General features: G+C 51.3%; 1 protein-coding gene across 1 annotated transcript; it reads left to right on the forward strand.

The window, feature by feature from the left end:
- The first annotated feature begins 3733 nt into the window (after positions 1 to 3733).
- On the forward strand, positions 3734 to 17898 carry LOC136588083 (oocyte zinc finger protein XlCOF6-like). The gene is made up of 2 exons (XM_066587026.1): positions 3734 to 3816; positions 14989 to 17898. The coding sequence occupies exon 2, from the start codon at positions 15113 to 15115 to the stop codon at positions 17003 to 17005; it is 1893 nt and encodes a 630-aa protein (XP_066443123.1). The 5' UTR covers positions 3734 to 3816; positions 14989 to 15112; the 3' UTR covers positions 17006 to 17898.
- Positions 17899 to 18132: the final 234 nt, after the last annotated feature.

Here is an 18132-nt window from a genome sequence, read left to right on the forward strand (position 1 = left end):
CACCCCCACCCTGCTCCCCACTTTAACCTATGCGCCTCTAGTGTACCCCCACCCTGCTCCCTACTTTACCCTATGAGCCTTCAGTGCACCCTCACTCTGCTCCCAACTTTACCCTATGAGCCTTCAGTGCACTCCCAGCCTGCTTCCCACTTTACCTTATGAGCCTTCAGTGCAGCCCCACCCTGCTCCCCACTTTACCCTATGAGCCTCCAGTGCACTCCCACCCTGCTCCCTACTTTACCCTATGAGCCTTCAGTGCACCCTCACTCTGCTCCCAACTTTACCCTATGAGCCTTCAGTGCACTCCCAGCCTGCTTCCCACTTTACCCTATGAGCCTTCAGTGCACCCCCACCCTGCTCCCTACATGCCACCATCCTCCATGAGCTTCTAAGTGCACCTCCACCCCAACCCTGCTCCCCCCTATGCTCCATGAGCCTTAAGTGCACTCCCTTCCTGCTCCCTACATCCCACCATCACTCATGAGCTTTTAGCACACCTCCATCCTGCTCCCCACTATACCCCATGAGCCTCCAGTGTACCCCCAACCTGCTCCCTACATCACACCATTACATCCTTCTATACACTATGAGCCTTCAATGAACCCTGCTCCCTACATCCCACTATATTCCATGAGCCTCTAGTGCACCCCCAACCTGCTCCCTAGATCGCACATACCTCCACCATGCACACCACATCCAACCATCCCCCATGATCCTCCTGGGCATCCCCACCCTGTGCCCCACATCCAACCATCCCCCATGTTCCTCCAGTGCACCCCACCCTGTGCCACACATCCAACCATCCCTAATGAGCCTCCAGTGCACCCCCACATGTTCCTCAACTGCACCCCCAACCTGCGTCCCACTTCCCATCTCTCATAAGCCTCCAGTGCACCCCCACATTTCACCATCCCCTCATGAGCTTCCAGTGCACCCCCACCCTGCTTCCCACTTTACCCTATGAGCCTTTCGTGCACCCCCACCCTGCTCCCCACTTTACCCTGAGTCTTCAGTGCAGCTCCACCCTGCTCCCCACTTTACCATATGAGCTTCCAGTGCACCCCCACCCTGCTCCCCACTTTACCCTATGAGCCTTTAGTGCACCCCCACCCTGCTCCCCACTTTACCCTACGAGCCTTTAGTGCACCCCCACCCTGCTCCCCACTTTACCTTATGAGCCTTCAGTGCAGCCCCACCCTGCTCCCCACTTTACCCTATGAGCCTCCAGTGCACCCCCACCCTGCTCCCCACTTTAACCTATGAGCCTCCAGTGCACCCCCACCCTGCTCCCCACTTTCTCCTATGAGCCTCCAGTGCACCCCCACCCTGCTCCCCACTTTACCCTATGCGCCTCTAGTGTACCCCCACCCTGCTCCCTACTTTACCCTATGAGCCTTCAGTGCACCCTCACTCTGCTCCCAACTTTACCCTATGAGCCTTCAGTGCACTCCCAGCCTGCTCCCCACTTTACCCTACGAGCCTTTAGTGCACCCCCACCCTGCTTCCCACTTTACCTTATGAGCCTTCAGTGCAGCCCCACCCTGCTCCCCACTTTACCCTATGAGCCTCCAGTGCAGCCCCACCCTGCTCCCCACTTTACCCTATGAGCCTCCAGTGCACTCCCACCCTGCTCCCCACTTTAACCTATGAGCCTCCAGTGCACCCCCACCCTGCTCCCCACTTTACCCTATGCGCCTCTAGTGTACCCCCACCCTGCTCCCTACTTTACCCTATGAGCCTTCAGTGCACCCTCACTCTGCTCCCAACTTTACCCTATGAGCCTTCAGTGCACTCCCAGCCTGCTTCCCACTTTACCCTATGAGCCTTCAGTGCACCCCCACCCTGCGCCTCACATCTCCCATGAGCCTCCAGTGCACCCCCACCATCTCCCATGAGCCTCAAGTGCACTCCACCCTGCTCGCTACATCCCACCATCCTCCATGAGCCTCCGGTGCACCCCCACCCTGCTCCGTACATTCCACTTTACCCTATGAGCCTTCAGTGCACCTCCATCCTGCTCCCCACTATATCCCATGAGCCTCCAATGCACCCCCAACCTGCTCCCTACATCACACCATCCTCCATGAGCCTCCAGTGACCTCCATCCTGCACACCGCATTCAACCATCCCCCATGTTCTTCCACTGCACCCCCACCGTGCGCCCCACATCCAGCCATTATCAATGAGCCTCCAGTGCACCCCCACCCTGCCCCCCACATGTTCCTCCAGTGCACCCCCACCCCGCTCCCCACTTTACCCTATGAGCCTCCAGTGCACCCCCACCCTGCTAGCCTCCAGTGCACTCCCACCCTGCTCCCCACTTTACCCTATGAGCCTTCAGTGCACCCCCACCTTGCTCCCCACTTTACCCTGAGTCTCCAGTGTACCCCCACCCTGCTCCCCACTTTATCCTATGAGCCTTCAGTGCACCCCACCCTGCTCCCCACTTTACCCTATGAGCCTTCAGTGCACCCCCACCTTGCTCCCCACTTTACCCTGAGTCTCCAGTGTACCCCCACCCTGCTCCCCACTTTATCCTATGAGCCTTCAGTGCACCCCCACCCTGCTCCCCACTTTACCCTATGAGCCTTCAGTGCACCCCCACCCTGCTCCCCACTTTACCCTATGAGCCTTCAGTACACCCCACCATGCTCCCCACATCCCACCACATTCCTCCAGTTCACCCCCACCCTCTGCTTCACATCCCACATGAGCCTCCAGTGCACCCCCACCATCTCCCATGAGCCTCAAGTGCACCCCACCCTGCTCCCTACATCCCACCATCCCCCATGAGCCTCCAGTGCACCCCCACCATCTCCCATGAGCCTCAAGTGCACCCCCATCCTGCTCCCCACTTTACCCTATGAGCCTTCAGTGCACCCCCACCCTGCTCCCCACTTTACCCTATGAGTCTCCAGTGCACCCTACCCTGCTCCCCACTTTACCCTATGAGCCTTCAGTGCACCCCACCCTGCTCCCCACTTTACCCTATGAGCCTTCAGTGCACCCCCACCCTGCGCCTCACATCCCCCATGAGCCTCCAGTGCACCCCCACCATCTCCCTACATCACACCATCCCCCATGAGCCTCCAGTGACCTCCATCCTGCACACTGCATCCAACCATCCCCAAGTTCTTCCACTGCACCCCCACCATGCGCCCCACATCCAACCATTATCAATGAGCCTCCAGTGCACCCCCACCCTGCCCCCCACATGTTCCTCCAGTGCACCCCCACCATGCTCCCATGTTCCTCCAGTGTCCCCCCACCCTGCTCCCATGTCCCTCCAGTGTCCCCCCACCCTGCTCCCCACTTTACCCTATGAGCCTTCAGTGCACCCCCACCCTGCTCCCCACTTTACCCTATGAGCCTTCAGTGCACCCCCACATGTTCCTCCAGTGCACCCCCACCCTGCTCCCATGTTCCTCCAGTGCACCCCCACCCTGCTCCCATGTTCCTCCAGTGCACCCCCACCCTGCTCCCATGTTCCTCCAGTGCACCCCCACCCTGCTCCCATGTTCCTCCAGTGTCCCCCCACCCTGCTCCCATGTTCCTCCAGTGTCCCCCCACCCTGCTCCCATGTTCCTCCAGTGCACCGCCACCCTGCTCCCATGTCCCTCCAGTGTCCCCCCACCCTGCTCCCCACTTCTACAGCCGTCATCTGTCAGCTAGCACAGGACTCCCTCAGAGCCCGCCTGTTAGTCACGTGACTGGGGGATGTCACATGACCTGGTGACGTCGGAAGGTCCTCACGGCGGGCAGGGTTAGCAGTTACCTGTCTGGCATCCCAGTGTGAGGATAGGGCGGCCGCGGACGGTAGGTGGCCATGTCCGGTGTGTGCTGCAGAGCCCCGCCGCATGTGAGAGAGCCTGAGAGTGCGGTGTGAGTGTAGCGCCCCCCACTGATACTACACTGCAGTACCACTCATTAACCCCTCGGTGACAGCCGGGCTCCTTCGTCACATTCGCTCGGTGTTTGCGGGGCGACTTGTAGTTTTGAGGGGCCTCGTTCTGGGGTGCAGATAATGTGGGGTGATTGGGGAGAATAACCCCACCGCTGATTGTTCTCTGGTTTCAGCCTGTGATATGATGTAGCGCTGCTCTCCGCTCCGGTCTGATCTACAACACCAAGCGGGCGGCTCTCTGCAACGTCATGCGCAATATTTGGGCACAAAAAGTCTTTTTTCCGTGTTTTTCATCTCCCTGCATTCCAGGAGGCGGAGTATTGTTGTCGCTCCAGTGCCGGAGTCCCCGCGGGGGTCGGTGCTGGAGGTCCGCGGGGGTCGGTGCTGGAGGTCTGCGGGGCTCGGCGCTGGAGGTCTGCGGGGGTCGGTGCTGGAGGTCCGCGGGGCTCGGCGCTGGAGGTCTGCGGGGGTCGGCGCTGGAGGTCCGCGGGGCTCGGTGCTGGAGGTCCGCGGGGGTCTGTGCTGGAGCTCTCTGAACCCCCGCGGGGGTCGGTGCTGGAGGTCCGCGGGGGTCGGTGCTGGAGGTCCGCGGGGGTCGGTGCTGGAGCTCTCTGAACCCCCGCGGGGGTCGGTGCTGGAGGTCCGCGGGGGTCGGTGCTAGAGCTCTCTGAACCCCCGCGGGGGTTGGTGCTGGAGGTCCGCGGGGGTCGGTGCTGGAGGTCCGCGGGGCTCGGTGCCGGAGCTCTCTGAACCCCCGCGGTGCTCGGTGCCGGAGCTCTCTGAACCCCCGCGGGGCTCGGTGCCGGAGCTCTCTGAACCCCCGCGGGGCTCGGTGCCGGAGCTCTCTGAACCCCCGCGGGGCTCGGTGCCGGAGCTCTCTGAACCCCCGCGGGGGTCGGTGCCGGAGCTCTCTGAACCCCCGCGGGGCTCGGTGCCGGAGCTCTCTGAACCCCCGCGGGGCTCGGTGCCGGAGCTCTCTGAACCCCCGCGGGGCTCGGTGCCGGAGCTCTCTGAACCCCCGCCGGGCTCGGTGCCGGAGCTCTCTGAACCCCCGCCGGGCTCGGTGCCGGAGCTCTCTGAACCCCCGCCGGGCTCGGTGCCGGAGCTCTCTGAACCCCCGCCGGGCTCGGTGCCGGAGCTCTCTGAACCCCCGCCGGGCTCGGTGCCGGAGCTCTCTGAACCCCCCGCCGGGCTCGGTGCCGGAGCTCTCTGAACCCCCCGCCGGGCTCGGTGCCGGAGCTCTCTGAACCCCCCGCCGGGCTCGGTGCCGGAGCTCTCTGAACCCCCCGCCGGGCTCGGTGCCGGAGCTCTCTGAACCCCCGCCGGGCTCGGTGCCGGAGCTCTCTGAACCCCCGCCGGGCTCGGTGCCGGAGCTCTCTGAACCCCCGCCGGGCTCGGTGCCGGAGCTCTCGGCTTCATTTCTCTGCCTCTTGGAAACATAACCTTTTGCTTCTTATTCAGCTTTTTTTCTGGATTACCTCAGAGCTCCTGGGCGGTGGGATTGTCTCGGCCGGCAGTGCGATTATTTCAATACCTCATTTAAGTAGATTTTAAAAAAATTTAAAAAATCTGCAATTTTTTTCCCTTGTTTTAAAAGTTTTTTCAGTTTGTTTTCTCCCCGGCGCTGTGTGAGGGATTTATTTTCTTTTTGCGGTTTGGTTTTATTTTCTAATCGCCCCATTTGTTGATTTATGCAACATCTTAATGACTTTCTATTCCATTTTTTTGAAAGCCCCCCCATGTCCGCCGGCGGATCTGATTTGCAAAATCTGCGCGGCTCACCCTCGCAAAAGATCTGCCAGCTGCCCATAGGCAGACACGGGCGTCCGCACCTAAAGTAAAGCATGCGGGTTTGTTTTGCCAACCTTTCGGTTCGGTAAGTAACCCGTCAGGACCTCGTGATCACTGGGGGTCTGGTGGGTGACAGAGGGAAGCCCCTTCTTCCGTCAGCCTTTCACATGCCATGGTCACATTGGCTGCAGCATGTAAAGGATTAAACAGCGGGGGGCCGGAGGTTTCTCTGGTCTTCGCTGTTTGAGGAAGTAGCAGTGTGTTATCCAACAGCCAAGCACCCGCTCCCCTGGCACAAGAGACCCGCATCAGAATAAAGCCCCTTAAAGGCCGCCGTAAAACGGTGTATGGGTGGTGAAGGGGTTAAAGGCTTTTTTCCATTAGACATTTTTCCAGTATCCATGTTATAGGATAAATGTGTGATCCCAGGGGGTCAAAGTGCTGAGGCCCACAGAGAACGGCGCCCCCGATGGTTCCGTGTGAATGGAGTATGTGTGACCTCTGCTCCAAGAATCTCCTAAAAAGTGAATGATTTCCCATAGAGGTGAATGGAGGATCAGCCGAGTCCATGCAGCCACTCCATACAGTTGTGCCAGTCTCTGGGGGTATTATTGTATCTTGACGCTACCAAGAAGTCCTGGTGGAGCCAAGATTGACAGGGGGGTGACGCCCCCTGTACGTGATCGGCTGCACACCTGGTTGGGCAGCAGGTCACGGAAGCCCACCAAGGATTCACAGGTGGAAGGGGCATCCCTGGCAGCGGACCAAAAGTGGAGAGTGGCTCAGCATTTGCAGCTGTGAGTGGAGGAGCAGTGGTCAGTGGGCACAGAGGCGGCGGGCAGCATGGAGCTGACAGCCGTCCGCAGTATTGAGGCAGCAACCGTCAGCCTTTCCCCGCCATGGACCACAAGTGTACAGTGGGCCAGCATTGCACCTCTGTGAAGTCAGCACCCCATCTTTCAAAAAAGTTAATTTTTTTATAAGTTCTGGATGCACCCCAAAGAGTTCTAGAGTTCCCAATTAATTTTAGAAATAGTTCTAGCAAATTAGGCAAAAAAATCAACAAATGTATCTCTGCGGTGCTAACTTCCAAAAATGATATTACTAAATCAGTGAGAACTTTGTAAATATTGGTTCTAGAGCTTTCAGCATTAAGAGTTTTCTTCAGAACTCTTGAGGTGCTACCCAGAACTCTTATAAAATCGCGGGATTTAAAAAAAAATTATTTACACACATCCGCAGCGGCGGCTTCTGCAGGTTTAGACGCAGCGGATTTGCCATCCAGTGTGGACGAGATTTCTGAGATTTCTCAGCTGTCATTCAGCTGAGAGCTGCCCCTGATTGGTCCCTGCGCTGAGCCAATCAGAGGCAGCACTCACTCACCCATTCATGAATGAGTGTGAGTAAGAGCTGCCTCTGATTGGTCAGGCTGTGACCAATCAGAGGCAGCTCATTCAGCAGGCGGGGATTTTAAAGCCCCGGCTGCTGAATACTACTCTGAGCAGTTCAGGAGAACTGCCGGCCGGCCGCGGCTGAACTCCGTCTGCCGGGACCAGGTGAGTATATATATATATATATATTTTTTTTTTTTACACATTTCTGGATGAATTTCAGGGAAGGGCTTATATTTTTAAGCCCTTCCCGAAAATTCATCGTGAGATCGCCCGCAGCCCATTGCTTTCAATGGAGCCGGCTGTATTGCCGGTTCCATTGAATTCAATGCGCTGGACAGCGCTGAACTGCTCCGGCCCGTTTCTATTGAAACGCGGCTAGGAGCAGTTTTTGCGGGCGATTTTTCGGCCCCGGTCACGTGATTTGCGGATGCGCATCCGTCTTGCGATCCGCAAATCGCGGGAAAAAACGCCCGTGTGACCAAGGCTTGATTTTCAAATGCCGGATCCAAAAATTTCAACGTTATGGGTAAATAATTTTTTTTTTTTGAAATCCCGTGATTTTCTAAGAGTTCTGAAGAAAACTCTTACTGCTCGAAGCTCTAGAACCAATATTTACAAAGTTCTCACTGATTTAGTAATATCATTTTTGGAAGTTAGCACCGCAGAGATACATTTGTTGATTTTTTTTGCCTAATTTGCTAGAACTATTTTTAAAATTAATTGGGAACTCGAACTCTTTGGGGTGCATCCAGAACTTATAAAAAAATTAACTTTTTTGAAAGATGGGGTGCTGACTTCACAGAGGCCAACATTGCCCACCGTCAGCAGGGGATCAGCTGCCTACAGGATTGAGGCCGCGGGTGGCCAGCTTACCAGGCGGAGCACCGGCAATGAGGGCGGCAGCTGTGAGTGGGGGAGCAGCCGGCACGGAGCTGACAGACCCAACGGCGGAGCGCAAGTGGTGAGGGCAGCAGCTGTGAGCGGCGTAGCGGCCGGCACGGAGCTGACAGTCTGACGGCGGAGCGCAAGCGGTGGGGGTCGCTGTTGTGAGCGGGGGAGCAGCTGGCACGGAGCTGACAGTCCGACGGCGGAGCGCAAGCGGTGAGGGCGTCAGCTGTGAGCGGGGGAGCGGCCGGCACGGAGCTGACAGTCCGACGGCGGAGCGCAAGCGGTGAGGGCGTCAGCTGTGAGCGGGGGAGCAGCCGGCATGGAGCTGACAGCCGTCTGCCACTGACACTCATCGCTGCACAGTGTGGATTGATTTGTGCGCTCCCTGCAGGCTTAGGCTGAGCGTAACATGTCTTAGGTTTACATTATTAGATGTTTATGCTGCTATGTTACTGCTCATAATCTAAGCCTAAGAAGAGCAGTAACCCTCAGCCTAAGCCTGCAGGGAGCGCACAAATCAATGCACACTGCAACTAGGACCTGCCGGCCTTCACCCTATTGGGAGCTAGGGGTGTGAGAGGCGTTCCCCTGTCAAACCACTAGCTGCCGGTGGCATCAAGATACAATAATACCGTTTCCGGGTGCCCGGTGTGTGGACCAGTGCTGTCATCTTTACCTACAGCAGCTGTCCCCCTCCTGACACCAGCGCCCCCATGAGGACAGGGGACTGAGGCGCTTTACACAGTGATTGCTGGATCATTCGAACAATAATAGTTTGGTGTAAGGACGGCCGACGATTGAATGATAATTTATTTGCTTATTGTTTATTTCATGCAGCATAAACCCATCGTTGGTTCGTTCACTAATCGTTAGGGTTATATACGGATCGTTCCGTCACGCTCGTCCACCGCTACAGAGCGGAACAAGATTGAAGAGAGAGTAACTTATCTGTGTAAGCCGACCTCCCAAGAGAACGGCGGCACGACTTCTTGCTCCGTTTAAGGCCTCATGTCCATAGGCATAATTGAATTGTGGAATCCGCCGGTAATTAAAAACCTGCGGATGTCATTTTTTTCGATGTCCGGATCGCATGCACAGGAAAAAAATCGCAGCATGCTCCATTTTCTGTGGACTCCCGCATAGATGGCTTCCATTGAAGCCAATGGAAGCCATCTGATCCATGGCACACCCGCAGCTGACAATGCATACATGTCGCAGGAAAGCAGGAGGTTAAAAAAAAAATGCGCACGGCGCACCCGCATATATCCGTCGTGCAGCAGAAAGAAGATTCGGCCGGGACGGAGAAGACGCGCACTGCAGTTTTTTTTTTTTTTACAGTGTTAATCATGCAGCATGAATGACACCATACATTTTTTCTGCGGGTCGATACGATTACGATACCAAAATTTTTTTTTTTAAATTTTTTTTTTTCACTTTTCCGCAATAAAAAAAACTTTTTTTGGAAATGCTTTGTTTTTCTAAATCTGCATTCAGAGTCCATAAACTTTTTTATTTTACAATGGGCAGAGCTCTGTGAGAGCTTCTTTTAGTTTGACGCTGCTTTTAGCTTTTTTTTTGTTTTTTTCACCATAACACCTATGATAAAGCAATGCAGGACGCCTGTGTCTGGCGTCCTGTTGCCATGGTAACCCGACAGCACTCTGCGATTACATTGCGAGAGTCTGATGGCGTCACAGAGGGAGCACGCTCCCTTTGTGAACCCTTTACGGCATGTAAGGAGGTGCGTGCGTGCGTCTGTCTGTCTGTCTGTCTGTGTCTGTCTGTCTGTCTGTCTGTCGCAGCAGCTGGCTGGCTGGCTGGCTGGCTATTGGTGACAGCGGATAGTGTGAGATCTCTTCTGATCTTGCGCTAAGTACCCCCCCTGCCAGGATGTACAGTTACGCCCTGTGGCGTTAAGAGGCTATTTCATGAGGCTGCCCCCATCACATTAAGTTTAACCCCTTAGTGACGAGCCTGTTGTTTTGCTTTAAGAAGCAAATGGTTGTCATAAGAGGTGCTGGCGTATCATTGGGGCTCATTAACTGCTAGAACATCCAGCTCTGTGGAGTTGGTAAGCCAAAACTCCGACTCCTCACTTTTCCCAACTCTGATTCCTTCATATAGGGCTCATGTCTTTACAGCGATACATTTACTGTATTAGATGGTGATTGTCTTTTCTTCACCGTTATGATAAAATCAAGTTCTTTGGATAAAACATAAAGTTTATTTACTAGAATACAATTCTGGGCTGTGACGCAGATTCTCACTTGCAAAAGTATCGCGGGACGAACGGCTTCCACTGACTGCATTTTTCGCACAGAATAGAACATATTCCCCGTTCATTTCCACTCTTGGGCGGGGGAGAATCGTATAACACCGCATGTCCATGGACAGACATTGATGTGGAATTCGCGGCAGGTTTCTGACCACGAAGTCCGCAGCGATAATCCATCCATGGGCATTCGGCCTTATTCACAAAGGAGCAGATTTGGTGATTTAATTACAACTACAAAAGAGAGGGACACAATCTGCACATCACCGAAAAGGGGAAGGGTCAAACATTTCCATGATATACCAATCCATTCCATTAGCTGCCACCGCGCTGGGTGTCTTGTTTAGTTTTATGCTCCCCCAGACGTGCGGATGACCGATGCTTTCACGTTTGCATCTGCAACCAAGTTCAACAAATTTTCTCTGCCACTCAGAAATTGGCTTGTGGAGAGGCGGCTGGTTTTGGAATCAACGCTGGAATTCACGTTGATGGATTCACACTCAGTGAACTGAAGCACACAAAACGATTCCTCCCGTGGTGTCACCATTGTACTATACACTGGAAACAACAAGAAACCGCGCTGCGATGTGCCAGACAATAGTACTTACTGTTATGTCATAGAAAAGAACTGTGAACCTTCCTCTTTCCAGTGATGTGAGGATTGTGGACCTCTCTTCTGCAGCTTGTTTGTATTACTTCGTGTTCACTAATACATTTTGTAAGAAAAAAAACCCCAAGCACCTAGGAGTTGTTTTACTGCAAAACTCGACATGCAGAGATACAAAGGGGATTAGATGACCGGTCTTGTCACTGGAGGCCCTAAAAGTGGTTCTCCCCTCGGCCTATAAGAGGCTCTCGGAGGCTCCTTGTGTGCAGTGACCGCTTCTTCCGCTTGTAGGCCTTGTTGGCCACTAGACGGACCTACGACGCAGAGAAGAGGTTTCACCTCATTACCAGAGTCTGAGAGGGGTGCATTATTGGGATGAGAGAAGCTGGATGGTCGTATCAATGAATTGTCCCCCACTGGCCATTCTGACCAGACTGTAAGGAGGTGCTGCGACCAGTGGATGGGGGTACACATGGTGACTGGGCTCAGGATGCCCAGCAGTAGAGAGGAGCGTCTGTCCAGGCTTTTAGAAGGTGTTGGGACCAGTGGATTGGTGCTCACAAGGTAACCGGGCTCAGGACCCCCTACAGACCACCAGTAGAGAAGAGCGTCTGACCAGACTGTTGGGAGGTGTTGGGACCAGTGGATGAGGGTACACAAGGTGACCGGGCTCAGGCTACCCTTGATCACCAGTATAGAGGATCATTCGCTCGTCAGACAAGCAACTATTTTGTTGTCCGCCAGGCCCCCGTTTCTGTCGGAACTATTTCCAGGCGCTTGGATGAAGGACATTTGACTCCCGGCTACCGTTACATGTACGGCCTCTGACACCCACCATCACCTCCGTTTGCAGGGGTGTCGTGAATAATGAAACTGGACGTTACAAAGCAGAAACTGGTTGTCTTCCTCGGCAAATCCAGGTTTAGTTTGGGTGTTGACAACGGCCGCGTTCGTGGCTGGAGACCTCTGGGTGAGCACCTCAATCCTGCCTCTGCTGTGGAGCGGCACACTGCCCCCTGCTGGTATGGTGGTCTGGGGGGCCATCGCATACAACAGTTGGTCCCCCTAGTAGTGGTAGGAGGGACAATGACTGCTCATCAATATGTTCAGGACATCCTCCAGCCACATGTGTTCCTCTCATGGCGGCTTCCAAGAGGCAGCAGGATAATGCTCGGCCGCACACACAACATTGTCACATTTTCGTGACTGCCCGGTTGCCAGATTTCTCACCAATAGAACATATGGGACAGTCTGGGGCGCCAACTGCCACAGCCTAAGAGTTTGATGATCTAGAGGCTCAGTTAGAGCAAATATGGAGCGATATGCGGCAGGATACCATACAGAACCTATATGCCTCCATGCCCGCCTGTATCACATCTTGTAGCCCAGCTAGAGGTGCTACAACAGGGTACTAGAGCCTCCATGCCCACCTGTATCACACCTTGTATCCAAGCTAGAGGCGGAACAATAGGGTGCTAAAGCCTCCATGCCCGCCTCTATCACACCATGTATCCAAGCTAAAGGCGGTACAACAGTCTACTACAGCCTCCATGCCCACCTGTATGACATCTTGTATCCAAGCTAAAGGCAGTACAACAGTCTACTACAGCCTCCATGCCCACCTGTATCACACCATGTATCCAAGCTAGAGGCGGTACAACAGGGTACTAGAGCCTCCCTACAAGGGGTCGGTTCTCCATAATAAATGATACTTTTGCTCTGATATGTAATCATTTACTTACATCAATGTTACAATCACAGAGAACGTTTCATCCATCTGACAACTTCTAGGTGTTTGATCTTTTTTTTGTGATAATGATTATAGTAGCAGTCTACTGAATCGGTTTGATAGACATGTGATACCTCACATGACTTGGACTGACCAGAATCTGGAATCCCTTCATAGTTCCTTAGGGTGCATTCACATCGGTATTCACAGCCCACACACAAAAAAAGCCGCACTGGAACCCATTGGTTTCATGTGTAAATATGCGGTGATTAGGCAGTGTATTTCCGCGTGCACATTGATTTCAATGAGCTATTTCGGTGCGTAATACACACCAAGATAGAACATGCTGTGTTTTGTTGGTGGCTTTTTTTCATGTAAAAGAATGCAAATGACCCCTTAATCTGTTAGTAGTTTTGACCCTTAAAAGGCCCTCTTACACACAACCATTATTGCTTGAGCAAGTGAACAACTTTTTTGCATAAAATGCTTCTGCTCAGGTGAGTAGACAAGTGGTCATTGTGTTTGACAAGGTAAACTATCCCCCCCCCCCCCCCCTCCAGTCCTTCAGTCGATCAAAAGACTGAACAATTGCGATTTAAATTAAACAAATATTGAACTACTGAATCACTATTTTTATGCCGGCTGAAACTCGGCGATAAAGGACAAGCGAACGAATAGTGCGTGACGGCCGTGTGTCTACATGTAACGATTATTACTCACTTTTGCTTGTTTGAAAAAATTTCAAGTGATAATCATTGCATGTAAATGGGCCTTCAAACCACTGACGCCATTGGTGATGAGGAAAGCAATGTTAAGCAGACCTTTGTTGATGGCCACGCATATTCAATGACAGAGAAATTCAATTTTTAGGGTTCTTTCACACATGGTGAATATTAGTGCTGATCTGCACCAAAATTCACAGCATGTTTGTGCGGATCCGCAACTGAATACACGCCATTTGATGTGGATTTTGATGCAGATCTGCAGCAGACTTCACCCCTTTAACACCTTAACATTTGACAGCCTGTATCAGCAGGCTATGTATGACAAGAGATCGCAGGGCAATTTCGCTCCATACAGTGCATCTGCCCGCTCTTTCTTACTGTCGACATCCGGCGGCAACAGCTCCAATAAGCTGCGCGGCTCATCGGAGCTGTTAACACTCTAATTGGCACTGTGAGTTCTTACAGCACCATTTAAATCCCCCAGACGATTTACCGGGGTTCTGTACGCCCCCTTCCCCCGTGATGAGATCGCAGGGAGCCATGTGGGTGTCATGGCAGCTGATGGCCTTTTATCAAGCTACCCTGTTGTGTGGCTTGATAGACTGCCTGCCCGATCGCAGTATGATGTAATGCTATGGCATTTGGTGTGGATTTTGCGCACTCATTAGAATAGATGGAATCCGCACCAAAAATTTGATGCATGTAATATGCATTTTACATCCACAGCATGTCAATTTCCATACAGGCTTTTTGTGGATTATTTTCTGCAGCATGTGTAAAAGATTTTGAAAATCTCCTCCGTTTTGCTGCGACTGTAAATGCTGTGGATTTTCCATGCGGAGGGTCAGCTCTGAAAATCTGCAGCAAATCCACCTTGTGGGAACATTAACTCATCTCAGCTTAAGCTGCTTGTAGACATCAAAGGCCCTTTTGACTTTGGAAGGTTCCTACTGAGAATCCTGTAGAATTCCTACCCTTACCGAATATATGGTCTAGAATATCATCTTAACTGATTTTTTTTTTACAAACTTTTGACATGTCAAAAATTTTGATTAGCGGGGGTCCCGCTGCGGAGACTCCTGCTGATTACTAGAATGAAAGGACTGCAGCGCTCATCTGAGCCGTGTGCCCCCTCCACTGTCTCTGTTGCTTGTCCACTCCTTCAGCAGCTGAAGACGGACTCTGTAGACATCTTCTATAGGCTTCTATACATCAAACTTCAGCTGCCCAGAGAAGCCAACAAGAAGCAAGAACAGTGATCGCTGAATGGTCGCCGCAGCTTCCATGTTCTTGCAGTCAGCGGAGGTCTTGGTAGCGGCGTCTCAACTTATCAAAATCTTTGTCTTGTCAAAAGTTTGTAAAACTTGCAGTTACTCTTTAAATATAATGGGGATCTGAAGTCAGGGATTTTAGCTCCAAATGCACATATTAGATCTTGATGTGTCCACCGGACACTAGAGGGGTGCTGGAGTAACGTTATGATGGCGTGTGAGGAGTTACAACCCGAGCAGAAGTGGACTCGGGAGTCTTTTACCTTCACACGTCAGAATGCTGTTCCTCACCACACAGAGTCCTACTAATATGAGTCCAGAAGAATATCTTACAGACCTTTTCATATAACTTGTGCTTTTGTTATTAGTGATATAAATATTAAAGAAATGCATTTCTCCTCCAACAGATGTATTTGAATCTGAGCCTTCATCAGGATTTCACGCAGTATACTTTCCTTTGATCTCGTAGCCACAAATAAGAATTTTAAGCCTTAAAGTATGCTACGGAAATAGGATGCAAAGACTGTGAGAATGGCGACCAAGCAGCTCGGTTTGTTTGAAGATGCCACCATCCCAGAATCCAGCATTGCTATGTTATTACATAACCGAAGACAATATTTGTCTGCAATGAAGGGGGAACCAGTCTTATGGGATGCCGGTAATGTTACAGGCCGTGCTAGCTGTATAATGGTGGATCATAAACGGCAAGATGGCTCTGCTTTCATTAAGGAGGAACCAACGTCCTGGGATATGAGACATCTTGGGGACAATGTCATCCATACACTCCTAGATCATACGCAGAATACATCTCCTAATATCAAGGAGGAATGTGTTTCATGTGGCAGAGGAAATTCTATTAATGCTGACATTTGTAGACAACAAGATATGTCCCCTCAGATTAAGGAAGAGTTATCCGCATGTCATGGTGAAAGCCTCACAGAGACCGACACTGATAAACCTTCCCATACAGCTGAAATGAAAGGGGAACCAACCCTGCAGGATGGGGAAAATATAATAGATTCTAATATCTGTAAGCCAATAGATCCTCCAGAAGAATATCTACCAGCTAATATTAAGGAGGACTCTGATGTGGGTGACATGACTGACACTAATTCAGCCACAAGTCATACCAAATGCCACATAAAGCATGAACCAGATTCATTCAGTGCAAAGAATACAATGGACACAAGCCTGTATGTACCTAGAGAGTGGCCCATTTTATCACCTTTTCCAGCGTATCAAAACAAGTCGGATACCCTTTCCCATAAAAGGAGAAGAAACCTTGAAGACAGTGAATTTATATGTTTTGAATGTGGAAGATGTTTTAGTGCTATTGCAGATCTGGGAAAACATCAGCGACATCATGCGAAGCAGAAGGTATCTCACAATTATGAGTCTAAAGACAACCAACAGCTGAGACCCAATGAATGTCCAGAGTGTGGTAAAACGTTCCCCACCGATTCCCAATTACTTGTCCATCAGAGAAGCCACACTGGAGAAAAGCCCTTTAAATGTACTTTTTGTGGAAAGCTGTTCTCTGAGAAGGGAAAGTTAGCGCGGCATGAATGTATCCATACTGGTGAGAGGCTGTATGCTTGTATGGAGTGTGGTAGGCAGTTTGTTGAGAAAGGCAAGCTAGTCAGGCATCAAAGAACCCATACAGGTGTAAAATGCTCAGAGTGCGGGAAGCATTTCCCAAATAATATCGAACTTGTGGCACATCAACGAATTCACAGAGGAGAGAAGCCTTTTGAGTGTTCGGAGTGCGACAAATGTTTTCAGAGCAATAACCAACTCTTGGTGCACCAACGAAGCCACACAGGTGAGAAGCCTTTTGACTGTATGCACTGTGAGAAACGATTTACTGAAAAAGGTAAACTAGTGAGGCATGAAAGGACTCATACGGGTGAGCGGCCATTCCAATGTGCTCAATGTGGGAAATGTTTTGCAGAGAAAGGCAAGTTGTCCAGGCACCAAAGAACTCACTTGGATGAGAGGAAATTTCGTTGTTCTGAATGTGGTAAAGATTTGAGCAATAAGTTGTCACTTGTCATTCATCAAAGGATGCACACTGGTGAGAAGCCATATGTATGTTCCCAGTGCGGTAGATGCTATACGTACAAGTCCTCTCTTACAAAACATGAGAACATCCACTCGCAGGAGAATCAGTACACTTGTACGGAATGTGGGCGACATTTTAGCGAGAACCGGAATCTGATAAGGCATTACCGTACTCACACCGGGGAGAAGGCGTTTATATGTCTGGAATGTGGCAAAAATTACTCCGATAAGTCGTCCCTAGTAGTCCACCAAAGGCTTCACACTGGGGAGAAACCATATGTGTGTTCACACTGTGGAAAATGTTACAGTGACAAGTCTTCTCTAAGTAAACATGAGCAACATCACAAAAAGGAGAAATTGTAGGAGAATTTCGTAAGTACAGACTACTTGGCCAAGATGAAATGGACTGGAGAAGAAAGGAGACCCCAGGAAAGCTCATAGGGTCCATCTCCATAAAACAGAAATAACCTGGTGGTTGTAGGATATGAAGGGTCCGCTCCTTGAGTATCTTCCCTGATGGACCCTTCATCGAGGAGGAATTGTTATTTGGGGCATCATTAACATGGGTGGAGCGCTGATAGCTATTTGCCATCTTCGTTTGTGGTTGTCACTGTTAAGAACGAATCTGAACATGGCAGACCTTTAATGAAGTCCAAATCAAATTAAATATGGCTGCTTAATAAAACCAGGTTATACTAACACATGGAGGAGTGGTTGGTGGACTTTTTTTTTCTTTGAAGCTAATATGTGAAAACCTCTAAGATTGGAAAACTGCACATAAGCTGATGCATGTAAATCATGGTTGTATAATATCTCTACAAAAGCATGACAGGACATCAATGTAGGGTCCCGGTGCTGAGACCCAGCAGATCATTAGGACGCGTTGTATTTAATGCCTTGGTGGGTAGCAGCCAGGCAGACTGCTAAGCGAGAGCATTAACACAGACCTGTTCTGGAGCTCCAGGCTGCATTTCCACAAAATGTGTTTTAAAAATAATATCTTGAGAAAAACTCTTTTCAGCAATAGGACAGAAAGGAAATAAAAAGCGCTCAGGTGATATCTCAGGGCCCCGAAATATGGATGACAGATGAATATCAAACTCGGCTTGGATAGGGGAGGGAGGGGAACATAAGGCTCCACCACCCCGATAACGGTCCTGGACAGCTCTTCTAGTGGATTCTCAAAGACGATCTCCTCTTCAACCATTCTTATTGTGGTACATCACTCACAGACAGGATGCAGGCTGAGCGGTTACTTTAGGTGAAAGCTGCATTGTCATGCTTAATGGTTATTTTTATAAATAAAAAACTTTTTTCCCTCTTGGTGTACCCACAGGTCATCAATTGTTATAACCGTAATCATCGTGCGTAAAAGGCTAATCGAAACGCTACTGAAACCTAATGTGAGGAGCAACAGAAGATGAGAGCAAAGCTGAAAGGGGGTATTCCAGCCGTGGGGGCTTCTTTTCTGCCACCGACATGGCCTGGAG

This window comes from Eleutherodactylus coqui, chromosome 13 (assembly GCF_035609145.1).
Source record: "Eleutherodactylus coqui strain aEleCoq1 chromosome 13, aEleCoq1.hap1, whole genome shotgun sequence".
NCBI lineage: Eukaryota > Metazoa > Chordata > Amphibia > Anura > Eleutherodactylidae > Eleutherodactylus > Eleutherodactylus coqui.

Coding starts and splice junctions, on each gene's coding strand:
- LOC136588083 (XM_066587026.1), top strand. CDS start 15,113: ATGGCGACCAAGCAGCTCGGTTTGTTTGAAGATGCCACCATCCCAGAA.